The 27,783-nt window shown below is 41.2% G+C and overlaps 1 protein-coding gene across 7 annotated transcripts in view; it reads right to left on the bottom strand.

Annotated features, from left to right (window-relative positions):
• EBF1 (EBF transcription factor 1) overlaps positions 1 to 27,783 on the bottom strand; it is a 263,837-nt gene that overhangs the window by 84,128 nt on the left and 151,926 nt on the right. For 4 of the 7 annotated variants that reach the window (XM_056502104.1, XM_056502106.1, XM_056502100.1 and 1 more), the window contains exons 7-8: positions 11,870 to 11,951; positions 3,887 to 4,028 (exon numbers count right to left, since the gene is read on the bottom strand). In XM_056502104.1, the coding sequence (XP_056358079.1) occupies positions 3,887 to 4,028; positions 11,870 to 11,951 (224 nt within the window). The remainder of the gene's footprint in view (positions 1 to 3,886; positions 4,029 to 11,869; positions 11,952 to 27,783) is intronic. The other 3 variants (XM_056502107.1, XM_056502103.1, XM_056502102.1) reach the window with 1 other exon arrangement.

The raw sequence follows: 27,783 nt of genomic DNA, 5'->3' as shown, positions 1-27,783 counted from the left end.
CATTTTTCGAGGGCATTGCATTCTGCCAGTGAGGAAAAATAATAGAGAAACTGATGCTGCAATTGGCTTCACATTCTTGTAAAGACATTCAAAAGATTTGGGGAGAAAAAAGGATTTTTACTTTGCAATGATATGAGAATTTTAAATGGAAACTTTGCAGTGGATTTATTGCTGGTAAACTTGAAATGAGCTGTTGCAAGCCCTGCCAGAACTCTCCCCTTCCGTAAGTTCATCACTTAAATTTTATTGGGAAGATTTTGCTTTTAAAATTGACACCCTGGGATGAACTACAAGCTGAAATATATCCTACTGGTTGGGGCCTGTTGGCTCTTGACTATACATCTTACTATATATATATAATTTGGAAAGGTCAACCACACCGGCTTTCTGGTTTACCATAAATATAAAACCAGTGAGGATCCAACTATTTGTGAATGAAAAAGTGATAATTATTGAAAACCACAGATTACTGTGGTTTACCCTATTTATACCACACAGAGATGGATGAAATAATAATTGGCCTCTGCCAGCTATTACTTTTAAAAGATAGATATGTTTTTTGAAAGATGAGCTGCTTAATCCACTGGCGTCAAGGGGGCAGCATGTGGATACAAAACCAGGATCTGGGGTCCTGGTTAAATTCAGAGAAAGGAGCTGCAAAAAAGAACCTTCCCTTTACTGAGTGAAAACTCTGACAAGCAAGATATAAATAAAGATGTGTTGGATGTCCCAGAAATAATCCAGGCTACCTGCTAATGAGATGGTGAAACCCAAATGTGGAGACACTGGGCTCCTGAGTGGCTTGGGAGTGCAGCTTTCTTTCCAGCTTTTTGGCCCCCAAAATAACTTTTAGATGTCACAAAAACTGTAACTATGTGTTTCAGAGCAGCAAACACAAGTTTATAAGGAAAAATAATCTGGATATTGTCTAAGTAAACTCGACATCCAGCACACCTTGTTACATTCTGTCTCCCCTTTCCCAGCCCTCACAGTCAGGCATTCATCTCTATTGCCATCAGATATTTGTGTTAAGAAGTTAAAAATCTGGAAAAGTCCCCAGGAATACATTTGGTCAAGGGTACATTATAGTCAGATCCCAGATTTTACAAAATGAGTAGCTGCTCAGCAGAGCAATGAACCAGAGACAAACCAAGACCACGTTCACTGCCCATCTCCCTGCTTATGGACACAGCTCAGGGCAATCTGTCCTTCCCCTGAGGGAGGCAGAAAAACTGGGAAAGGAGAGGCAAACAAACTGCCTTTGGTATTACCCAAAATAAAACTTCCAAAAACTGGACAATAATAATACATTTTGTGACTAGAACTGAAAGCAAAAATTAATTTCAGTGGAGGAAACTGTCATCTGTTCCAATGGGTCTTGTCCAAAATTCAGTAGCATTAAGCCTTTTCCTTTATTTTTATTTATTTAGTTAAGTGTTTTAGATACCTAATAACATCATAACAACAGTTACTGGATTTTTAATTTATTTTTTTTTCTGCTTCTTGGACTCACATGTTCAGAGAATTCTTGGAGAGCTGGACTGAAGGACTTAGGTTAAAAAGAAACACTGCACCAAGCCTTTGGGAAGCGAGCAATTTCATAGTGTGAAGGTTGTTATTCAAAAGTAAGAATTTACTAGCAGTTGCTTTATGAGGTTGCTTGAGAGGTGCCTGGGAAAGCAGATTAGAAAAATCACCTTTCCCCCAAAATGTACACATGGAGATATTTTGCAGATGTTGACTTTTAATATCAGCACAGCAACTCAGGTGTGTGCAGCTACGTAAGTACAGAATTATCTTTTTTTGTTGTTGTTGCTTTTTGCCAACAGAATCCCCCAGGTTGTAGGAGTGGGAATGACAGCTGTGGTAAAATGAGACACCACAGTGCCTGAGAATAAGGGCATTTATGTAAGAGAAATGAAGTACTGCCTCGACCAAAAGCATGCACTGAGAAAACTGCAATGGGGAAAAAAGAAAAAAAATATGGCTACTACTTTAGTAGGAATATAAGGAAAAAAAAAATAGGAGTGTTTTTTTAAGACTAGAATTAGTGGAAAGACTACAAAGTTGAACAGAAAGAAGTTTCCCTTTGTAATGCCTTCTGCTAATTAATAAAGACAGAGTTCATACATTCCTTATAAATTTCAGTAAAAATTATGACAGTGGTTTGTTTATTAAATTAGGTTGTTGGCAGGATGAAAAAAAAATTCTATAACATGAATTATGGCTGAAAATGGCTCGTAGCCTACATAAAAAGTTAGAGCTAAATAAATACAGATGTAAGTTATGTTTATATAATGAGAAACGCTGCTGAGCTAAGAATTTTAGGTTAGTAAGTGTGAACTACAGACCCGATTCTGCAAACACTTATCAATACCCTCAGCTTCTCTGACACAAGAAGCCTCATTGATCCCAACAGGACCATATGTGAGCATAATCTTAAATATATGCATAAGTGCTTGCAGGACTGATGCCTGAAAGCATAAACAGAATAGAAAAGTATTTCCACAGGAATCCACTGAGCAGTAGAAACCCACACATTTTCCCATTTCTCAGCATTAATAATTTCTTTTAACATATCTAGTTAACATTTTTCTGAGTGGCATTTGCTTTCCCAGAGAAAATTTTATCTGGTTTCTTCAAACTCTTTGGAAAAATCTATTCAATTATTCATCAGATCCTTGGCAAATATTTGTGAAACAAACCAGCATAAAGGACTGGTGCCTTCTACACTCAGCAACTTCAATAGGAGCTGAGGGTACACATCTCTTAGAGGGAGCAAGCACCTATTGAATTTAGGATTACAAACAGCTTTGAAGACAAAGAGCTATTCTACCAAGCTGGAACAGGGAGAGGGGAGTGAAATGCCCTCTGTTTTTGTTTTGTTTTTCAGCAGTACTCATCAACTTTGAGGACAAAGAGCAAAACAAAACATTAATCAAATCCAGATTTTTCAAAGTACATTTGCACTCAACAACTCCCATTTTAAGCACCTAGAGTCACCAGCAGATGGTCCCTTCCAGGACCAGCTGACCTTACAGAAGAGATTACTGTCCCCAGGCTGCTTCCAGCCACGTGCCCCCATCCCACCCTTGGTGGAGTTTACTGTGCTTTCAGAAAAGCCAAATTGCCAAATTGCCTTGTGCCATTTCTCCTTCAATCATTTCAGCAACAAGCCAGATTGGCAAAGACTGATTATTTAAGTGGCTTAATTTAAATGAAATTCATTGGCCTGGAGGAGACCAGGGAGCAAGCACACAACCATCCTAGCTGGCATGACCATGGTGAAGAATAGCCTGGAGCAGGGAGGGGAGACAAACAGCTGTGGGAAAAGCAACGTCCTCAGCTGGCACAGCTGGAGCCAGAAAAGAACATTCATCCATGGCTTAAGTAAGCAGATGGATTTCCAAAAGGGCTCTGCTTTCATTTAGGGCGATTCAAAGGAACAGATGAATCTCCTAGACAGCTCAGCACCCTATAGATAGAAGAAATGCAATCCAAAATTTGGGTACTGAGCACTTCTGAAAATACGCAATATTCTTTAGACGCACAGTCAAAAATCAGGGCAGTCTGGAGAAAAAATCAGGCTCCAATTTTGGGTGCTGAATAAATGCAACCAACATTTAAAAAGAAATCAGCCCATTTTACTGGCACACAGGACAACCTCTGCACCCATGTTTGCTTATTTTTTGGTCATTTCACTACATTTAGAGCTGACCTACTTGAAAAATTCCCTCTTTGGTCTGAAGGCCGGTCCCTTTCAAATGCCTGGCCCCAGAGATAATAAACTCTTACAGGACAATTTTGAAACCAGCAGGCAGAGACACAAACCAAATAAATCCACATTTAAAGTAGCAATGCCAACCAATGAAAATGATTTGCCTACCATGTTCCAGATAAGAAGGCGTACCTTCCGAGGGATCGAGTCTTCGAGCTCTCCGCCCGTGCTTGGAATTGTTGTGCACAAACATATTGTCTGACACTGCCAACACGTGGCCATCAACATTGACTGTTGTAGACACCACGACCTGTAAGCACACGGGAGAGATGGAGGAAAATTTTGGATAAATCCGTGTGTTTTTTAAAAAGCGCAGAGTGTAATGAACGCAGTTAAATAAATAACAGCTGGGAGCTGCAGAAAATTGCAAAGCTATTTCACATAATAACTGGTGCTTATGCTGTACAAATCTAACAAGAGGCACTATTGATGAGCGGGTCTTTGGCATCGAAAGCTTTTGATGCAGTTTTAAGTCAAATTGCAGAGTTTGTAGCTGCGTGGCAGACAGCACACTGTTAACCATCATTTCAACAAGAGGATCTTTATTAAGTATTTTTTCCCCTATATACAAGGGCAGCTGTGTTTCACCCTAAATTATCCTTCAGTTTCCACGCTGAAGTAGATAGAGATGTTGACATTGCAAATGAGAATCGATTCAGAATAAAAGAAAACAAAAGTGTATTTTGTGAAGTTATAACAAGAGTTGTTGCCTGCCTCTCCCCCACCCTTTTCTGCTGCTCTCCCCTCAGCAACTGCAGGTTGTTGGACTTGCCCAAATTTCTCCCGAGCTCTTTCTTAAGGAGTACATACAGGCATGTTTGTGTACACACACACACACACACACTCTTGACAGTGGGGTCTTGATCTGGAGAACACAACCCTATTCATCCAGTGTTAGAATTATTTGTATTTCTCAACTTATCTCAATGTCAGCGCCTGGGATTTGATTTGAGGCAAGGTGAGGGAGACACAGCAGGACTGCCCTGCAGGAAGGGTCAGACACTCCTGCTCCCCAGAGCTGCCCAGGGCAGAGAGGAGCCAACCCAGCAGGGACAAGCAGGTAAATGATGGTCTAGAGTTGAAGACCCAGCTTCACACTCCTCAACTCTGCTCCTAAAGGAAATTCCTGTCCAGGCAGAGGGCACATGAGCCATGAAATATCCTGGAGAAACAAGTCCCTTGCAGAGCTGTGAGCTCATCACACCACGTCTCCTCCTACCCCATTCAGACCAAGCAGTCTCAGAGGCTCCCTGGCTTTCATTCAGCCACCCCTCCCACAGCCTTTTCCCAGGAAAAGTATGGCATTCCCAGGTTTTACCCCAGCCATAGATTTGGCCTTCAGCTGACTGCTGGCTTGCCAGGAGCACGTGTCGCCTTTGAGAACTTTGACTAAAACAAGAAGAAATGACCTACACTTCTCCTTACATTAAACAGGGAAAGGGATTAAAGACTGAAACCCACAGAGATATGTTTATTCATGCGACCTCTTACAACCAAATATAATAATTGTCTGTTAATTGCAGTTTCAGCTCCCACCTCATGCTTCGACATGTGAAACAGCAATCAGCAGCTCCTGTTTAATCCACCTATTATGTTGACTAATTAACTTTGCTCGACAGTTTATTTCTTCCTCCATTATCAGCCCCTGTCAGCCGCAAGCACAGCGCCGCAAAGGGGGACCTCAGCCCTTTTGATTGATCACCGATAGATTGACATGCAGATTAATTTAATTAGAATCACCTCACTTGAGAAATGAAAGACAATGGCAAGAGGGCTAATAGATCTGCTCTTATAATGAGGCAAGCCTCCAGAGCCACGGCAGAGGATTTCTGATTTATTTTGCTGAATTCCCCAGTCGCTCTGAAAGGCTCTCGCTTTAATTGTTCTTGGTTTTGAGAGGCTTTAGCCTCTGAAGAGGTGAAATGCTTTACAAGGATTGGCAAACATTGCTTCAACTCTCTCAGGAAGCTGCTGCCTCTCAAAGTTGGTCAAATGGGGACACTTAAAGGATCGCTTACAACTATTCAATTTCATCACTTGAATTGGAGCTGAAAAAAAAAAAGAAAAAATAAAGAGTGAAAGGAAAAATTTTCTACCTGTTTCTGGCCCCCCATTAAAATACTCAAAGCTACTAAACTGCCCAGAGCTGATCCTGAAGTCTTTCTCTCAAAAAAAAAGAGGAATACAAAAGAGAATATTTTACATCTAAAAGATCCTAACCCCATCCCTCAGATGGAATTCTAAGCAATAGATTTTTGTGCATGTTTTAAGTGAAAGATATTAAAATACAGAATAAATGATTCAAGAGCTCCAACAGATGGAAATTTGGGGAAAAGAAAGCACCAAATACTACAGATAAGTTTTTCTGAAATCAAACTAAGGAGAGGAAAAAACTCAAGCCCTATATATAAAATTCCAAAAGGGATTTCAAAAGTAATTTATCCATTGAATTCCTGAGGGGTAGAATAAAGTTTATGATATTTTCAATAAAATATGATCTTATAGTAAGTGGCTCGGGGTTTGCAATCTTATTTGTGCACTTGCAACAATTGTAAATTCTTTGCAAGTGGGATTTTGAGCCAAATCCTTGGCATTGCCTGTCACAGCTTCATGATTTATGCCAGCACCTTATCTTCTTCTATGGGACTGATTAGATGGATATGAAAATTAACAAAATTACAATTAATAAAAATGGCTACAAGCTAAAATATTTTCCCCAGTTCCAAAACCCTATAGGCACACACAGACTTCCCACTGAAGCTGATCAATTCTGGGCTGAAGCCAAAACTTTTAACATTCTTAGAAATGGGATTCCAGAAAAATAATGAATCAAGAGTAGTAACAGTAAGGTAATTCTCAAACCTGTGAAAGTCTTGTATCTAAGCAGCTGTTGCTATACATGCAACTTTCTACATAAAAGCTTGAGGAAACAATCCTGTTGAGGTTTTATGTGAGTAAAGCTACATTTAATTTCCCCCTCCTCAGGTTTTCAAAACTGTTGATGCAACATATTTTGAATTACTTAGCAATGTCCTCCTACCTCCCTCCTGAACAGTTTGATTTACTATGAAGAGACCGCATTGGTGTGGTTCTTTGGTGTCGTTAGCAGCAGAAACTATAAATGGAATCCCCAAGAGAAACTGTTTCCAGTCTCAGGAAATGCAGAAAAAAAAAACCTCTTATGTGTCTGTTTGAAAAAAAAAAATGATTATTCATAGCACACCTGTAAGAAGCAGCACACTCTTGCTGCTCAATTCTTTAAATGAAAATTCTCATTTATAGAGGAACACTGAATGCACACTGAGCTAAGGAAATATTAATGCCTCTAATTATTAAGAGTGAAAAAATACACCTCGAATATTGTGTGCCACAGTTACCTACTTGGATTGCTACAGAGCACTTACATACTTACAAGTTCTACTCATATTTTTTAATCTAAAAAAATACTACACTCTCCTCATTTTGATTTTGAAACGACTGGGATATGTTCAAGTTAAAGCACATGCTAAAACTAATTTGTGGAGAAATCATAAAATTAGGGGGAGGGGACAGCCAGAGTGTATGTGGAACGGGCACCAAGGCATCCTAAAACACAGACTGTAGCAAGAGGGAAAGGCACACTACAGTTTAATAAATGATTAATGAGGTGCTGACACATTAATGTAAGCACAGGGACAACCAGGTCTGCCAAATCTCAAACCTTTCCAAATTTTGTCAACAAAACACAGTTTTAATTTGAGACAGGCAAACACGGAAAATGATTTTGAGCTTTAGCTTTAGCCCTTCATAGATTTTGAATTTAAATCCTGTATCAACACCAGGGGAGACAGAGGTATGAAAGAAACACATGGGTTTACAACTTTCTTCAATGGAGTTGGCACTACTGAATGCAGTAACATATCCCAGCTCTGTGGATTATTCTGCCTGCCATTAAATAGTTCAGTTTGTGAATACTTTGGAGCTTAGATTTTTTTTTCCCTTTAAATATTCAGAGACCAGGAGCCTGGAGATCAAGCTATTTATCCACGTTTAGCACTCGGCCCGTTTATTTGCTATAGTACCTCACCTAATATATCAAAATTAAGCATTGCACAACTCCTGATTTTTTACCACAGCCCATTAAGCTTTGCTCACTGATTAAGACATAGCATTTTCCTTGTGCTTTCAATTTTCTCCAGTGAATGTGAGGGATCTGATATTTTTGCAGTCCCCCAATACCCAGTGGCAAAAGCAGAGAAAATCTGGCTAGGATGATTTCCAGGTTTGAAGTGTGTCCTAAGTGTTAAATATGTAACTCCAGTGCTTGCCACTCTTCTGAAAGCTATCAATGGCTCGAGCACATCTTTATTTTCATCACCACTTGGTGACCTCTACCTTCAATGTGTTGACTTCTTTATTCTGGTAACAAAAAATCACTCTCCGTTTAACAAGACACTTCAAAAGGTGCCTAACTAAGAGCACAGAAGTACAATACATTCAGTAATTTTGCTCACGTGCTCAAGGACAGGCTGGGCACTTAATTACCTCGTTGAATTGGGCCACAGCTCTCACTGCTATTTTTCAGTCTCTTTTTCTATTTTTTTTTTTTTTGTTTTGTTTTGTTTTGGTTTTTTTTTTTTTTTTTTTGCCTTTCCCCTCTCTGGGGATGGAGCCTTGCATGTCCAAATTCCATTATCTGGGATTCATGAAGCATCATCTCTGTCTCTTATGCAAATTTGCAATAAGACACAAGTGGCTTCAATTCAAACATGAGTGGCAGCATCCCATGGAGGCAAACGAGCAGCCTCTGCTGCAGGAGAGGCTGTGCTAACAGAATCAAACAGCATGGCAATCTCTAAGTGACTTTCAAGGTTTTCATAATAAGTGAATGTTTGGGGTTTTATTCAGTGACACAGCCTGAAAAGTTTCCTCTAAATTAAAACTTGACATGTGTCAGTTTACAAGCAGTTGTGTTAAAACAAGAACAAGAAGACAGCTAGGGCACCTGGGTTTCATTAATTACAATAACATACAAAACTGTTTAGGTTGTACGAGTGAGTTTTTAGTTTTGAAAAATCAAATCTGGGCAAAGTTCTCTCATTACACTATCTACTTAGTAGTAGTATTGTTATTAGCACTAACTAGGGCACTGCAGCCCATCCCACCAAGAATGATGACTTATTGTGATGAAGAATTCACAACCAAAGAGAGCATCTATCTGCTCCATAGGGTCTCTAGAATAAAAAGGCAAGGTTGGGCAAAGGTGATAATACACAACAGCACCAAATGTTTTGTGCAACTGGGCTGATGAAGCATTGAGATGAAATGATTTTCTCAAGGACAAGCAGGGAGTGTGAAGCACAGCTGAAGTACTGTGCAGTACTTGACTTCTCCTCCCTGACTGTCTCCTTGTGCTAATAGAGACACAACCAACACAGCCAGGGCCAGCACTGCTCCAGCACACACACTCTGCTGGCACTCCACACTGCTCCACTTGTCACATGCCTGGACATCTCAGACATGCAGAGAAATTTATTTCCTTCCAGGCCCACAACAGCTTTTATGTTAGACTTGTCACACTCCTTCATTTGCAAGCAAAGTTCAGGATAAAACCTCCTAATCCGTTCCTGATTGTGAGCCTGAATGAAGTGTCACACACAGGTCACCTGAATCAACACACGCTCTGCCTCCTCCCTGTACTTTCTTAACATGTCTTGTATCAGATGATAATCAGATAATTCCATGCTGCAGGGGAAAAAAAAAAAAACAAACCAACTCTAAAATCCACTAAGAAAGGAAATTTTCCACAGGACTGGTCCTTAGATGGTGCAAGACTCACATCCTTGACCTTCACCGATTCTCCCATTAAAACCATCATGTTCTAAGACCTTCCAGCAACTTTTAGGGACTGATGAATGACAGACCAAAAGTTGGACATATCCCTTGCCAGCTTCAAAGTCCAGCACAAGAAGGGAAATTAAGGAAGGGAATGTCTCCAATTTTGTGTGTATAAAATGAGTATAGTACCATTTAAAAGTAACTGGAAATACCTTATCCTCATGGTTTTTAACCAGAACTTTGACATCACCATTGGAGACCTTGAAGTCACTGGCAACAATTCAAAGATAATTGATAGCAAACACAGGGGCACAGATTTCTCTTGGTTCCTACACAACTCTGCCTCAAAGACCCAGGAGCACCATAGCACTGAGATACTACATGTACACTTGGTCCTTCTCATCCCAAGAAATGATAAATGAAGCTCGGACTCTGTAGAGACCAGCTGTTTTATTTTAAGAAGGCTATTGCTAAAAGACCAGCAAGTTCAAAATTAAAAAAAAAAATTAGAAAAGGGAAGAAACAAAAGCAGCTATTGTAAAACAATAAGCCTGGGCACTGAGGAGAACGCTGGGAGCTTCAATGCCACCCTGCATGGGAGGAGGAGTGGTTCGCTCAGCTGAAAGTGATTAATTTCTTGAAAATGCTGAGGTCACGCTAATTGACATGACCTGTGTAATTAAGCAGTCTCTGTTTACACACGGAAAGCTCAACTGCTGTGAAGCTGGGTTTGTATGACAGAATGTCTTTACAAGTCAAGAGATCAACAACCTTTCCTATGTCCTACCTCCCTGCCGACACAGCTCCTGATCGCTGTTCTGAGGGAACACGCACAGGCATTTCCATATGAAAATCAGCCCCGAGCCTGGGTGAGCACAGCCCCAGCAGAGTGCACATGTTGTGCAGCAAGCTCTGACAGGCCCTGGGGGTGACTGCTTGGACTAAATCCCCGTGCTGCTGAGAGTCCTTTTCCCACATTCTCTCTCCGTGACAATGTCTCTGGAATCACAGCAGAAACGTGACACAGGGAGGAGTGTGGGGTGAGAAGCTCTGCCATGCTAATGCTGCCTTTTACACTGATTAATTTAATCCCTGTGGCCACATCTCCTCACTTCTGCACTTCCCTGCTCAGAGGCAGATAGCACCCTTCTGCCTTCCAGCAGTGCTGCAATTAAGCAGTTCAACAAAAGACATTCTACATATAAATAATATTGTCACTTACATAACATTCAACACTTGTATTGAAGTGCAACAATGCTGGAAATGAAGCAAACAAGGTCCTTAGTAACTACAGAGAGCAGATATATTTTGGAGTTGCCTTTCTCCAGAGACCCATGTGGTCCATGGGACAAATCTCATTTCTTCCTCAGAGCCCTGAAGCAAAGCCCCATGAACAGATTCTACCATGGACTGTAGTCACTCCTCCCACCAAAAGAGAAGGTCCTTTGACTCTCTATCTTTTATTCAGCACATACCCAGGTAAAGCATTATTGCCACAGCCAAAGACCATGTCTTCAATAAAAGGGTTGGAGCAATTATTTCTCAGTGTTGCCTCCACTCCACTCTGCTGCCAGCACTGGGAAAGTGGATGTTCAGACCACCTTCCCAAGGGACAGTGATGTTCTTCATCCCAAAACGAGTTGTGGCATAGGTAGAGCATAAAAAGATGTCCTTGGCCATCTGAAGCTGTGTTGATATTTCAGCTCACAAGCCCCAGTGCCACAAGATGCAACAGTGGGGAAATACCAGCCTAAAGCAACCCAAAAAAGAGACACCTCATGGTAGCTTTTTCCAAGTTCTCACTGCAGGGATGGACCTTCACCCCATCAATGCACATTTATGAGTCTTTACCACTGCTCAGGAGTAACAAGTGTAGCCTGATTTTATGAATTGCTCTTACACCTTCCTCTACCCCTGCCAATAAACAAGGTGCTCACTTGGTGTCTGCATGAAAACAAATAGTTCCCCATGGAGAGAGGAATATCCCAGAGCAGGGGAGCCCCATGGCTGAAAACAACAGAGAGGTCATTTTGATTTTTCCTTTTCATGCTTTCCCTTCCGGTGGAGATGACATTATCTTCAAGAGTGCTCTCTTCCAGAGCAAGAAAACCCAACTACTTCCTGCCAATTCTGCTGTAACAAGAAATCCTCAGGCATTATTTTGTGACCTTATGTTTTTAGCATCTTCCAGTGAATTATTAGGTTAGTTTGGGTCAAAGTACTTCTGTCCCTAACAGCTGCTGATTTTTAAAGGAGGAAGCGTGTCCGACTGACCTGGAATCGACGCATGTCTCGAGGGTTTCCTGCATTTTTTAGGCAATTTTGGTTACATTTGAGGAAAAATTTCAAGAAGAACCTGTGGAGAAAGAGAAATGAACATTAATGTCTTATAAATAGGGTGTAGTATGTATAAATACAACAGTAATATAATTATGACATCTGCACATTTGGTCCAACAAAGACTTATATCAACATCAGTATTCCCAGCTCAGAAAAATCACTTCCTTGCCTATCCAAAGAGGGAGTGGAGATTTCATAGGTCCAAATTTAGCAAAAAATGTGTGTATATCCTGAAAATTTAAACACTAATTTCATAGTTCTGTTGTGTCAGAGCCATTAGACTTTGCAGAGTCAGTCCCTCTGTCACGCCAGGCTTGCTGTGCCATCCAGAGCAATGAGGAACAGACACGTTTTTCAGCAGAGCAAAAAAGAGACAGAAAAATGCTAGACATGAAAATTCCCTTGGGCATAAATGGGGTTTTGTTTTACAAGTTTGCTGTCACCCACAAGTTTTGATTTAATACAAATATACTGAAAATGTTCCATACAGTTGAAATCTCCTTCCCAGGATTAAACTGAGTTTGTGCATAAAATTAATGCTCAAATAGTGGTTAGTGGAGCCCAAATCCCTGAGACAAGGGGGAAGTCTTGGTCAAAAGAATGACTTCATGGAAAAATGAAATATTTTTGATGCAGTCTATTTCCTGACCATACACAGTTCACTGAAGTAGCTATATGACCCTGACATATATCTCTACAAGAAGACATTGCCTTTTCTAAAGCCAAAGAAAAAAGCAAACATTTCACTGAAAATATTTCCTTCAGTTATGCATCAGTGGACTGTAAACTCATAAAGACAAGTCAATGAATAATAGTGGGTCTCAGATTCCAGGCTTCCTCCCTGAAAGCCAAAGTTTATCAGCCTTTTGTCCAAAATAAACTACAGACTAAGGTCTACTAAAGCTCAACCGAGCAAAGTTTAATCCTCCAGTAAGTTTAAAGCCCAGTGTAACCAGACAGGGCAGCATTACACGTGCAAGAACCATCAGTGACTAAGCAGAAGTTCCTCTGCCCTGTTCCCACACACAGGAGCGGGGTGGGGAATAGTTTGATCCTGTTGTACTTTAAATCTGAATGCTAACTTTTGCAAGCAGCCCTCTCTTAGCACCCAAACTGAATGCTAGGTCAGCAGAATTTGCACAGACTGTCACCAAGAAAGGCAACACTGCAGGGTAAACAGCTTCAGAAAATCCCTTTTTGATGAGCAGCATTCTTTGCCCTGCTCTAGTTGTGATGCTGCCCCTCAACAAGGCAAGTTTTGCTGCTTGTTCCTCCACGTCAAGAAAATCATACAAGGCAAACAGCTGCAATGATAAATCAAAACTACCAGGGACTGTTTTCATTAAAGAAATGCAATGTAATGAGGAGGATTATCAAATGTGATGCTTGGGATTAGCAAGAACTAGATCTCCCGGCCCAGGAAGTCTCTTCTAGACCTGAGCTTCTAAATAAGAGCAAGCAATCAGCATAAAATAAACACCCACCACACTAGAACAGGGGTTTGGAGACAGCATTTGTTTAAAGGAAAGAGCAGTGCTAGCCATTGCATTTCTCAATCAAGCAGGTTCTGATATTCAGTAATGGAAAGGTGGTGCTATTTGCTGTACATGTGTGTCTTTTTAGGCTGCTAATGGCCAGCTGTGACAGCCTGACTCAGATTGTGTAGAAGGAGCTGTCAGCACAAATCTTGGCATCTCGGATCCAGACAACTGCTTGCCACCAGGCAAGGGTTTGTACTTGTGCCAGAATGGATTTTGGGAGACAAGCAAATAGGGCATTAATTCTGCCAAAGAAGAAGGAAAAGTGGGGAGAGTTTGGGATCTTGCACTTCAGATGACGGCTGTCCTGTCAACAGCTCATCATTTAGCTCACGGGCTCTGAAGGGCACAGACATCAGATCCCTCTTGCCCTGAGCTGGCCCTGACTCGCGAAACGCTGGCAGGATTCGGAGACCACCTCTCACACGAGACTGCTCGCTGAAATAAAAAGCCTGGCCATCTGTTTGGAGGCAAAGACATCCCTGTCAGCTGGTGCCTCCAGCCTCCAACAGGCCCTTCTGTGGCAAAACCTCTCAGAGGCACTCACTCTTTGGGGAGGAGCTGGCGCTGCCCTGGGCTTACCGCGGCATTTTGGCGGAGTCGCCGAGGGCTGAGTCCAGCAGCTGCCCACCCGGTCTGCCACAGCCCCAGAGCAACACCCCGGCCCTGAGGGCAGCTGGGGCACGGAAAAGTTAAAATTAGCAAAAAAATCCTGGTTTGTATTCGCATAGTACACAAATAATGGGCAATGAGGGTTGGTGGGTTGATTTAAGGGCTCCCCAAAAAAGATGGAAAACTCTTTGTGAAGCTCTCTGGAGAAACACAGGGCGTTCCCTCCCCTTACAAACTCTGAATTCATGTCAACTTAAAGGCTTGGAAAATCACTCTGAAATACACTAGTTCGCTTTTGGGGTCTGCAAAACTCTAACCCAAAGTTCCACAGTCTAACTCCATTTGCACTGTGCTATAACCCCCAAAGGCTACAGGAGTTTCACCAAAATAAACTGCAGAAGAAATGAAGCTCATCTGTTTAAACCTACCGAAAAACCTCAGACAAGCAAGCAAGCAAACAAAACTTCCTTTGAATTAAACCAACTCCAGAAAAAAATTAACTTGCAAAAATAACAGCATTTTCAGAGGAATGTGAAGCTCACACAGCCAAGTTCACTCACTGCATGTTAAGCACGAAAAAAAAGTCACCAGTTTACAGAACACATTCTGCCAAGCACCATACTTTAATTCCACTGAAAGACAAAACAAACTGTGGAGCTGCACTTTGTTTTGGAGCACACCAGGGCTGGAGTCCCCCTGGCCACACAAAGCACCCCACACTCACCCAGGCAAGAGCTGAGCAGCTCCTGGGCTGGCACCACACACCCCAGAGCTGGTGGAAGGAGGGTGAGAACAGATTAAGACAAGAGCAGAGCAGTTTGATTCAAGGGGCTCAGCCCAAGCTCTTGGTTCCTGCTTTAAACCACTTGTTCAGGTGCCTTCACCACCTCAAGCCTGGTCCTGCCAGCGTTGCTCATTAGCAACACTTCACTCTGCAAATATTTCAGATTTGGATTGACAGCACTGGTCCAGGAGAAGTGCCAACAGAGCTGAGCTCTTTGTAAGCATAAACCTCCATCCCCATTTGCTCACATCGAGCTTCTTCACAGTGGGTTGGTTTTTTTTTTTTCAATTCTAACTTTCCCCACATTTGGCAGGACTGTGTACCATTAATGCTAACCACAGAGGATATATAGCATTAATACTCTCTACTGGGGTCTGAAATTCATTTCCAAGATGAAAAAAAAAAAAATGTGCAAAACACAGGAGTGTCAATAAAATCTTCAACTCTCTCTCCAAACTTATGTGACTGCTCAGCACTCGCTCTTCTGCCACACAGGAATCAGTCATCAATTATACTTATTGCTACCATTGAAGGTTGGGGTTTTTTTCATGAATCAACCAAAACATATTTTCTGACTCCCCTTCTGACTACTATTTGTGTATATGGAACAGAGAAATACAACCCAGCTCCATGCAAGTCAGCTCAGGTCCAGGAACAGAAACTTTCACAGAGCACTTGGATTTACTGACTTGCATTGGTATTAAACCAGGGAATTCCATGCATCACCTTTATCCCACAGAGACATGGCTGGAGTGTAAGGAAGAGAAGTTTTGGGGGAAACCAGTTAATTTTAGATTATATTTAGCTGTCCTAAATGCTGCTTGGAGCAGGCTGCAACAACTGCTGAGGGAGTGAAGTTGCTGAGCAGTTAATCAATGCCATGCATGTACTCCAAATCCCTGAGTAACTGCAAGGTGCAAGGTCCAGTGTAGAAATACAGAAATACACCCTCTGGTCAAATACAAGCCCCTGGGCTGAATCAGGCCCCAAACCAAAGTGAACTTCTGTCTGTCAGACAAAAGCCCAAAAAAATGTGCTATTGGCTGTTCTGGGAATGTTCTCTCCTTTTCTCACAGTTCAATAGAAATTCCTTTTTTGGAGATGAAGTTGTGGGTTTTTTTCTAATAAAACTGCTGTGTTTCCAAAAGGACGTTGGTGCTAGTAGGACTGTGCTCTCACCCTCTGCTAGGGAGGAACTCTACCCCAGGCCTGGCTCCTACTCCTGCTTCCAGCTGCTGAAACCAGCTCTGTCCTCGCTCCTGCCCCATCCATCCTCTGATTCCCCTTGATCCACTGATGGATCTGGTGAGCACAAGACCAGCTGGAGGACACCCCACTTGTTTAAAATGCTCCCTGCCATTCCCTGCTGGCCTTATTGTCCATCACACTCCAAACCCTTTGAATTGTGCATCACCCTCCCCAGCAGCATCCTGCTCTTTGCCACCACCACAGGGATTTAAATTAAACACACGGCAGAAATGGAAATCCAGGTAATGAAGGTGTAAGAGGATTTTGCCCTCCTGCCTTTCTTACCACTACAAATTAATACTCATGTTTATTAAAAATAACTGAAGAGTTAAATTAAAGAAAGCAAGCTCTGACATGATCTATGTTGCCTCTTCTGTCACTCCACTGAAGGAAATTTAAAGGAACTCAAACACGAAGGCTTAGCAGTAGGGTTTTCTTGCCATTGCCACAATAAATATGTCTGTGGAAGGAGAAAAAAATCGTTGGAAAGAAGACCTTCTGCATTCCTGATGCTGAAGAAAAGCTTGTTTGTTCCTGATACATTGGAGAAGTTGTTCAAGAACAGTTCCTCCATGTGAAAATACGGCAGCTGTCATGGTGCCAAGGTCAGCCAGACCAGTGGCTATCCTGAGAGTGAGTGCTGGTTACACAGCTCAGACCTGGCTAGGGCAAACAAAACTGACAAAACACACCTTTTCTGTGGTGTAAACACATTTGATAGAAAAAGGGCAACTTCAGACTCCTGGATGAAACACAGCAGCAAGTATATGTGGGTTTATAAAATTAGTAAAACCGAAATACACGGGCCAGGGCAATAATTAGCAACTTTCCATTAGATAAAAGGATTGCATGCCCATTCTGTATGGCACACCAATTCAGCAGAGTACTAAATATGTGCATAAATTTAAATACACAAGCAGTACTGATGGAGACAAAGGTACTACTCACATACTTGAGCATGTCCAGGCCCAGCTCTGCTGTCAGCCTGGTGATGCTACAAAAACAGCTGTCTCAAACAGCCTCTGATGGGTATTTCAGCTCTGGTGAGAACTTGGCACACCAAGAGATACCAAAGCCTGTAAAGGGGTGAGCCCAGAGGTCACCAAGGCTGACTCACTGCCCCTGCTTTGCTTCTGCAGGGTGTTCTCTGCACTTGTCACACACTTCTCTCTTTGTCAATCTATAACTTCTCCTGCAACTCCTGGTAACTTCATCTACTCAGTAATTTGTTACTAAAATAAATATATAGAGAAAATGCAATTTTATTTGGAAGAGTAAATAATCAAAAAGTAGAGACAGTAGCTTTAAATTAGATATTACCAAAAACTTCTTCCCTGTGAGGGTGCTGAGACCCTGGCACAGGGTGCCCAGAGCAGCTGTGGCTGCCCCATCCCTGGCAGTGTCCAGGGCCAGGCTGGAAGGGGCTTGGAGCAAACTGGGATAGTGGGAGGTGTCCCTGCCCATGGCAGGGATTTGGAATGAGATGAGCTTTAAGATCCCTTCCAACCCAAACCATTCTGTGATTCTGTGATTCCATGATCTATGAAATGTCCCTTTAGAAACTTCAGAAGGACAAAGTGAATTCTTTCCCCTTTTCAAGTTGACTCTTCCTATCAAAACTCCTATTTTAAAATTGCAAAATTCCAAACATTGAAAAACTTAGGCTAAAACAAAGCTTTTTTTATTCTTGAACAATAATTTATTTTATTTTTCAACATTTTAAAACTTTACTTGAATATTGGGGTGGGGGTTTTTTTGTTGTTGTTTTTGTTGTTATTTTCTTTTCCCTGCAGGCCTTTTCACATACAGTTCCCTGCTCATGTCAGGTACCTTATTCACAAAAGAATAATTGAGAGTTACATTGATATTTACCAACATGAGGCTGAGCATGGAAATCAAATATAGGCACAGAGAAAACCTCCTATTACCCACATGTTCACAGCTGGATTTTACTTGGCTCTTTAGTCAATAAACAGCAGTAGCTATCTTTTGTGGCATTTTTACAACAGGAAATTTATTCTGCAGAAGAGAAATTAAACACCAGATACAGCCATCTAACTCTCTTCTAAACATAACCTCTTGAGTGATCAAACATCCTAATTAAGAAAAAAAAATCCCAAATCTGTTCTCTCTGGATTCAATGTTCTGATTTAAAATGGAAGCCAAACCAAACATGCATTTTGCATTTATGGGATGCTAAGCAATTCAGTGGTTTATAAAACAAAGAAACAAACACCAAAACTAAAAGTATGGAAAATTATTTACTTTACTAGAAAATATAGATCTTCCTCCTGAACTGCAGAAAAGGTCCAAGAAAAGCAATGTGATGGAGAGAATAAACCTCAAGCAGTCAGAGCCTGTCAACTGAAATTCTTCAGGCAGTGCCATAATAACAGAAACATTATAATAATAATAATAGTAATAATAATGTTATTTTTGTGAACTTGCTGTGGCTGCTGGAGCTCCAGCACTGCCAGGGATTGCTGTTGTCTACACAGTAAATATTCAGCTCAGCACAGCAAATAGCTGAGGAGTCACCCACACAATCACCAAATCAGAAGGCAGGACTGCCCAAACCAGCCTTAAATTACTCATTGCTCGCTTCAGCAAGTGCTCCCAGTCACTTTTCCTCAGGTCTGTGTGTTCTGCACAGCGAAGCACAGCATATCAATTTTTCATCTTGCATCTTCTGGACTCCTCTAGCTCCCTGATACTGAGTTATAATGCATCACAGAAATTTAGAGCACTTTGGGAAAGTGTGTTTGGCATTTTCTCCCATGAGTGAGTTAAAATCCCAGGGAGATTATTTTGGTTTTCTTTTCCCAGACTTTCAATAAGAAAAGAAAGAGAGAACACCACTGAAAAACAACATCCCAAAACAGAATTAAGATTAGTCCAGAAGCAGGTTTGAAGGCACAGTCTTCTGTAATTTAATTTTGCCCCCAGGTCTGGATTATTTAAATATCATTTTTCCTTAAAATAGTGAAAATTTGAATTTTTCTCTATCTCCTTACTTGTGCCAGCTCCAGTATCTAAAATTTTTATTACACTTGAACTGCAGCTACCTTTCTATCACAAAAATAAAGTTGGAAGGAGTTTATGCCATCTGTGTATAGGGGATACACAGGGTATTTGGCTGATGACAATCATTGTAAATAGTAAAATAGTAATAATAAAAGTCAAAAAATTTGCTTCAGTTTAACCACTTTTCCCTTCAGTCTCTCCCCATTTCACTCCTGTTTCACTCCTCAAATAAAAGTGGGTTAACTATTTTTAATTTTTACTGAAGTCATTAGACTTCAGTCACTGGAAAAAACTACAAGCCAGCCCTGTGGTCTGTCACAGTTCACACAATGCCAGTGAATTAGCAGCCCTGCCAGAGCCATGCTTTAGCAGAAAGAGCCTCTGTGCAGTGTAAGTGCTGACAGATAACAGCAGTGCTGTTACTGCAATATGATATCAGCATTTGCTTCCCTGCTTCCTCAAGGTAAACTCTGGAACTTCAGCATGGGCACCAAAAAGCAGCAGAGGTATCAAATCAGGGGATGTTGGAGAGCAGGGCTAATCCAGCCCTCTGAAAGGGCTTTTCTCACAGCAAACATGGGGCCCTAAAACGTGTCACCTTGAGCTGGGGGTGCTGATGACATATTTCTTTCACCAGCTTACTGAGAAAGTTATAAAGATTCACATGGTAAATATTTCATGTGTGGGAAGAGCATTTCCCACCTTTCCCTGGATCAGGCACATGTAAATCACCTGCATGTAAAACTGTGTGCAATCTGCCTGCACATACAATAATTAATGATTCCTCTAATAACCTGACCCCAAGAATATCTTTAAGTAATATTGCCAGCACCCAAATCTGCAAAACCCAGAGGCTGAGGCCATTTAAAGGACAGGTCTGAGCCTCTAAAGTGCTCAGATAAAATTGTGCACAAGCAGAAGTGAAGTGTTACTCAAACCCCATCTGAACAGATGCATCCTCCAGCATTTACACCAGCTGTAGACATGATCTTACAATGGTGAAACCTCCTGAGACCTGGCTCAGAACCTGCTCCTTTTTGTTGTCAGGAGTTTTTTTGAGTGGAAGATGCTCTATGTTAAAAAAAAAAAAAAAAAAAAAAAAAAAAAAAAAAAAAGAGGAGGTAGGAGGTCTGCTTAGGCTGACATGGAAATTATTTTTGATCAGATTTATGTGTAAGACTGATGGCCTGAATAGAGGGAAACAACGAAGTTGCTGTTAGATCTCTTACTTACAATAACTCACAGTATGCACCAATAATGGGTCAGAAGAATGTAAGAGATCAAGAAAGTAATTATTGAGTTAATTCATGTCTCAAAAACATTAAAAATACACAATCCAAGGAGTTTCCAGAGAAATGCAAGACAAGCTTTTCACAGTGCTGTGTGCCCATGAGATGCTGACTCTGGGTAAGCTCAGGGGTTCTTGGCTGCAGCTGCTCCAGTGCCTTGGGATCACTGCCAGCGATCACTGTGGGATTTACTGCTGGGATGGCACCCCAGCCTCAGCTCCTGCACCACTAAATCCTCCAAAAAACTGCAACAGCCATGGACAAGTTTAAAATGTGCCTGTAAATCTCTGTTCACACAGTCCTGGGTGGAACTTACCTCACCTGAACCACCTCAATAATTACAGAGAAGTATTTGGGAAGTGTAATGTGCAGAGGGATTGATTGCATCCCCTTCTAAGACAACTTATGCTTCAAAGAGCACATTAAATGTTTGCTTCAAATAAAGTAGAAGCAGTGAAGGACATTATGTGGGGGAACGGAAAAAAAACCAATAAATTAATAACTTTAAGTTATCAAAAGCTAACTTTTCATAAATTAAAAACTAAACTGATCTGGGAACTGAGTCAGTCACTGACAAAGGACAATCTGATAGAGATGTTGCTGGGAGATGTGATCTTACACTTCCATGGATCTCTTGAATAAAAAAAATTAAAAAAAACAAAAAAAAAACAAAAAAAAACCCACAAAAATTAAAAGCAATCTTTGAAACGAACTAGAAGTGTGAGTCTAGAATTAGCTGCCCAGAAAAAAAAATACATATGCAAATGCATATTTGTATTTATACAAGACAAGATCAAGTGTAAAATGTCGTGAAAAAATCAAGTGCTGCCTTCAGCTCCTGCCCACAACCTGGACATTCCATCCAGGATCCCATTGTTTCAAGATATTTAAGAGAATAAAGCCCTCGTTTCCTTTGCAGCAGGGAGCTCTGGCAGTGAGCACAGGATCTGGAGTGCAGTGACTATTTTGAGAGCTGGAAGGAAGCAAGGGGCTGCTCTGAGCAAAGGAGGAGCACTTTGAGCTGTGTGTGCAGTGGTTCAACAAGAGGAGACTGCCAGGGGTATTGAAGGGCATCATGGAATCTCTCTAAGTATAAAATGCTGCAGATTTATGGGGGGGGGGGGGGCAAGCAATCCCAACACTGTAAAATTCATTGAGATTTACCACAAGTGGGGAAAAACTGAAAGAGGAAGGGGAAAAGAGTTTCTGATGTGCAGGTGAAGAGGATCACTCTATATGTACTACTGGAGATGTCATCAACAAATAGTGCACGTCTGCTGCCTTTAACATGACAGAGAAAGAGCTTAATTAACCTCAGAAATAATGACCTCTGCAGCAAGCATGTAGAATCCAATCATATCTGCTTATATCACAAGTTTTGGACTAAGTGCTTCAGAGCTTTTCCTAAAGCAATGAGCCTTGAATATGCAGGGAAAAGACTTTTGCTGATGTTCTCTCCGGTGTCAGAGAGATGAGGGAAAGGCATTGTCAGCTGTAGCTGCAAAGTTCTCTCTTGCACCAGTCAGGAAAGGTGATCCAGCTAACAATATTTTCTCCTGCCCTTGAAGCCCACCAAGCTGAAGGACAAAACCCCAAAACTTCAACTGAACAACTCTTAACAACTCTTTAACTCTATTTTATGTACTATTGTGCTTCTTTTGAGGGCAATTGTGCTGGACATCAGGAAGAATTTCTTCATTGCAAAAGAGGCAAAGATTTGGAAAGGGCTGGCCAGGGAGGTGGTCGAGTTCCCATCCCTGGAGATGTCCAAGGAACAATGGGACGTGACATTCAGTGGTTTAGTTGACACCGTGGTAGTCAGTTACTTGGACTTGATGATCTTTAGTTCTATGATTCTAAGTTTTACATCTCTACTTAATCTCCAAATAAAAACTAAGAGCAAGTTTGAAGAAATACTGTGCAGTGCCAATGACAAACTCATCAGCAGACACGTGTTAGACAACATGCTAAAATACCCTCACATCAACTTGTCGACAATAACTAACAGACAACCCTGACAATATAATGCTCAGGGCTTGACTGAAAATACAGTTAAATGTACACTATCAGGTACAAATTGCATGTGACTTTGAGTCTATTCTATGAAATAATATCACTGCAAGTTGGGAAGCAGGGATCATTCTGATTACAAAGGAATGACCAAGTTTCTACCTGCAAAGACTTCTTCCACTGCACAGAGGAACTACAACAAGCACAAAATGACTGCACTGCCCCTGCAGTGAAGCTTCTCTGGAGGCTGCAGCATTGCCTGTCTACAGGCAGCTTTACCCCTGGCATTGTCAAGAGTCCTCCACCAACTTTTCACACAAAGTCCATGGATATAAAGAGGCAGGTTTGGCTCACTGTGTTTAAGAGAGCGTGAAGATCCCTTCATCTTAAAGATTCCCAATGCTCAGTAGAAGCAGCTACCTGGAACTAGCAAGGACACTGAGGAGAACACTTTCATCCTTGCAGAAAGCGTCTTGGGACTTGTTATGACTACAGGTGGTCAGGCACTTGACTTTGTGTCTCTGCTGAAAGAGGCACCTCCAGCAAGGCGGCGCTGCCGGTGCGACACCTCTTCAGCAGCCTCTGAAAGGGAAGCCAGCCTCCCACTGAGCCACCAAACGCTGCTTCCCACTCTAGCAAGGCTTTTCCTTAGAGGACTCTCCTTTGAAAATAAAAAATTGTCAGTCTAGTGATGCAGTGCCAATAACTCCGTGTGCTGTTGCTTTTGTATATCCTGAAGGTTGCTTCTAAAAAATGGGTTTCATTACATAACGGGTTACAGCAAAGTGATGTCTCACAAGTTTAAACTGAGATTTTCTTTTTCTGCTGTTGTTTTTGTTTTTTTGTTTTTGTAGTTTTTGGGTTTTTTGCAACTGGACACAGTTTTCTTGATCTCCACCAAGTAATTTAGAAGGCACATTCTAATGTTCACCTACATGTCAGTTTTAAAGCAAGACACAAATATATTCTGTATTCCTTGGTAACAGTTTTAGGTTATTTTTTGAATCCCACTTCTAAAGATAACAAAATTATGTAAATAAGAAAGTGTTTCAAAGAAAGTTTCAAAGGAATCTTTGTATCAAATTGTAGGCAATAATACATTTGAGACACAGAAACCAAGAATGGAAGTGGAGCTGGCAGAACACTCACAGAACACCACCTTGCCTTCATCCCACAGAGACTTACACTTTCAAGGTGTCCAGGCAGAAAATTTTCTGGAATTTTAAATATGTTAATAGCTCAAAGTAATCATGACTCCCAAGCCAAAACCCCAAACTGGGAAGTTCCTGAGACCTGAGCAACATTCAGTCTGCATCAGTGAAAGAGTGAAACAAATTCAGATGGGAACACGCACACCTTTTGTGAAGTTCTCACCTGAGGTTGGCATTTGACCAGAAATAACCAGTTCAGACCCCACCTTGGAGACCCCAGCTCGGGACCAAGAAGTCTTTAGAAAAAACTGAGAATGTCTTCCTGAAGTGCAAGAGAGGCTGGTTTCTCTCTTGTTGCACTGCCTGTTCCCAAACTCTCTCCCACCCATTACCTCCTAAAGGACATTGGCAAATGGCATCCCTTAGGCTGTATAAATCTCTGCAGAAGGAATGGCATAATTTTTCTCCCATCACGAACCTTCCAGTCTAATATTTGACAGCCTAGATCAGGTGCTGTCCAAACATTTATTAAAACATTTTAAATGATGAATATATCCAATTATTACTATTAATGCAGCTAATACTGACTAATGAGGGGGAAACACACTAGCTTGTGTCCCGCAATTCATTACCCCTGCCTTGTCAACAATTCAAAGCCCAAAACCTAATCATCCATACCGGGCCCTGTTATATTTCACACGTCACATTTAATAAGTCACTCAGTGCCTATAAATTAATGTAACATGTCGGCGTTTATGAGCGCGGCTTTGTCGCTGGTAACAAATGATGTGCTGGCCTGCTCTGCTGCAGCTCAGCACTGACGAATGATGGAGGATGATTTCTCTCCAAACTATAAACTGCACGCTGGGGACCACAGCCACACGTGGGCATGTGTGTGCACACCCAGGCTGGGCACGGTATAGAATATACAGAATTAGGTACCTGGTGCAGGTAGATTTCATATATTTTAATGTATTAAATATTTTTCAGTCCAGGCATTAAATTTTATCAGCACACATCATTACTAGTCAGACAGGTACAGAGATGAACACAAGTTGCTACACAGTATTATAGGGGTTTATAAACAACTCTTCATCAAGTTTATCAAAACCACATCTCCTGAGTGTATCACGTTACAATTTCACTCGCACCACTTTAAGTCAACCAAGTTTATAGACACTATTGTTTATAGCAACACAACATACAGGTGGGGCCAGATCTTGGGTTTGATTTACATTTAGTCTGAACACCTGTAGTATTTCCATTCTTAGTGCTTCCACAGCCAACCACAGCTTGAAACAGAAATGAAACACCACAGAGCTGTATTGCAGAATGATGCTAAACTACAGATGACTGGCACAGCACCAATACTTTCTTTACTACTTCTTGAGCAAAACTGATATTTTTTTTAAACAATATGAATAAAGCATAACTTGAAGTAATAGAGTATATTAAAAATGTACATGTGATATACATGTACCTTTTAAAATCCTTCTTCCAATTTTCCTGAAAAAACTGTAAGGACTGGAAAGCAACACAGAAAATGTTGGCATTTTTTGGCTACTTTGGTTACAGCTGTGGCAGGTTCAGGATTGAGGGGAGACATCTGGATCTACATACAACTGCATTAAGTACTGTGTGCAGTAATAAAACTGCATGTTGCAAATGAACACTGTGGCCAGGAGGGAAGCTGTCACTGGAACCAGCTTTTATGGAGCTCAACAGGTTTGTCAGCAGCAGGGGAAGAAGACAGATAAGGAAAGGACTCCTGACAGTTGAGCTCATCACCCTTGGAAAGCTCACTCTTACCAAAGCATAAACCCTGTTTTGGTTTAATAACAAAACTTTCATGATAGTGATGCCGGTTTTGCCCATATGGTATCTTTTACAATGTTGTATTCCATTACAGCAACAGATTCCTTATGAAACAAAACATCCTGAAATACACACAATAATGCATTGGTGATGAGCTGACAGCCAGCCTGAGAGAGACAGATTTGACTGAATTCTCTGGATGCTTTTTTTGCCTCTGTTGGGAAACAACAGTCTGTAAAACAGGAAGATTTGTGGGAAAGGATCATATCTGAAGGTCTGCCAGCACGAAAAGAATTCTTAGAGAAAAACCTCTAGTGTGACAAAACATCATCTTGAGAAAATTCATAAGTGAAAGCTCTTCACTTAATCTTGGCAGCCATGACTCAAGGCTTCCATGTCCTACTGAAGCAGCAATCCTGAAGAGCAGTGCAGCAGAAAGTCACACTGATTTTCCAAAACCAACCCACCCTGGAAGGGCCACCCAATGGTTACAGTACTAGAGCAGGACACAGAAGACCTACATTCCTTTCTGTTCTTGGTACACTTTGGAAGCCGCCGAGTCGCTTTCAGGCTGCTAAAGATGCAATTAAGCCCTCTTAAAAGTCCTACTGCACATTTTACTTCATCTTTAGAAGTCAAAACACCTTTAAAAATCTACCTTTAAATCTCTCTGTCTTCTTTTCCCATCTTTAAAATAGGGATCATGACACTTCCCTAGCACACAGGTACCGTACAGATAGATAAAGACAAAGACACTTTCTAAAAGGTGTCACACACATCTAGGATTCTCTCATGTATTGTTGGCATTAAAAAAAAAAATCTTAGATATTTTTAAAGACTTCTGATATATAAAGGGGAAACGATGTAGGATTTCATAGACTTTAAATGTCTCTAAGAAAATTATTCTGTATAGGCTGGATCAGTGAAAGAACCACACTTACCAATTTGTTTTTCTAGGTCGTGTATGGGATTTTTTTGGTACTTCATAGCTTTAGAGCAAGAGAGATGGTAAAATTCTGTTGAAAGGCTTGAGCATCACTGGTCCTGCACTCTACACACTACTTCTTGTTGCAGGAAGCTATTTGGCAGCACAGTCTGAGATCAGCCACGACAGCAAAGTTCACCAGTTAAGGCTCAGTGACGCCTCAGTGTCCCTGCACCCCATCATTTGCAAAATGCTAGAGGTCACAAAGACCCTAAAAACCCAGGACCACATAATTTAACAATTTCACTGCAGAAATTCTATTTGGTAATTGCCTAATAAAACATGTGTCATTTTCTCTAAAAGCAATATTGTATTTCTAGCACCCAACAGAGAAATTATATGGTACAAACCCTTCCTGCAAGTAACTCTGTGACAACACCTAGTCAAGAAATTGGGACCACTATTCCTGACCAAAACCAAAATTATTAGAGCAGTGCAGCCCAAATAAACAGCATCACCATAATCAAATAATGTCAGCTGTACAGCACCCCTAGCACCAGGGTTTTTTTAATCCCTTTCTCCTCCTTGCCATTCATTTACCATCTTTGTTTTTTTCAATCAAAAATTTTGTGTGGCAACACGATATGATTTGTATAGAAATCTGACCTAGCAGAGGTCTCCATGTTCTACCACAAAACATGACAGATAAGAACAAACTTCATAACCTTTTGGGTTGGTTTTTTTTTTTTTTTTTCCTACATACATGTTAAGCTTTAAATGGGCAGGAAAAGCAAAAAATTAAGCTGAGTGCCAACAGAAAGCTTGGTAGTGTCTGCATGCCACAGCAAACACTCTTAGCTCTAAAAACTTCTAAAACTCCAGAACATAAGTGGAGATTGCAAAGAAGCCACCACACAGGCACTGATGGAGAAAGCTTTTAAAAACGTGAATTAGAACTACCCTGTTGCAAGGAATTCATGGAAACTCTGAAATCTTGAAAAGGATAGAAATCTACATGACAGTAACATTATTTCCTTCTCTGAGGGACCCTTAGGACTCACAAAACCATACAGAAAAGAATACAGCTCTTTTCAATTCAGCCCATTGTACAGAACGGTGAATGTTGCAAGCTTTATTTTATAATGATTCAATATAAAGAAAAATAAGGGCTCAGGCAGAGACGTATTTTCCTCAAGAATTTATTGTTCACCAAAATGGTTTGTTTTGCTGAAACATTTCTTTTTGGTCTATTTTTTTTCTAGCTTCTTTCTAGAGCTGCCTTCACGCACACTTTGCTTTGACAAAGGTAAACTTTCCATTGTCACCTCTTCTGTCACCTGCAGCCCCTAGATGTCCCCTGAGCAGTTGATGCTGCACCTGAATCACTGCTAAGCCACCAGCCACCTCTTCATTCATGCACCACACCTGTCTGGCTCCTCCCTCCCAAAGCAT

The sequence above is a fragment of the Oenanthe melanoleuca genome, chromosome 13 (assembly GCF_029582105.1).
Source record: "Oenanthe melanoleuca isolate GR-GAL-2019-014 chromosome 13, OMel1.0, whole genome shotgun sequence".
Classification (NCBI taxonomy): Eukaryota; Metazoa; Chordata; class Aves; order Passeriformes; family Muscicapidae; genus Oenanthe; species Oenanthe melanoleuca.
The sequence above is the reverse complement of the archived record's forward strand: the minus strand, read 5'-3'. Positions and strand labels throughout refer to the sequence as shown.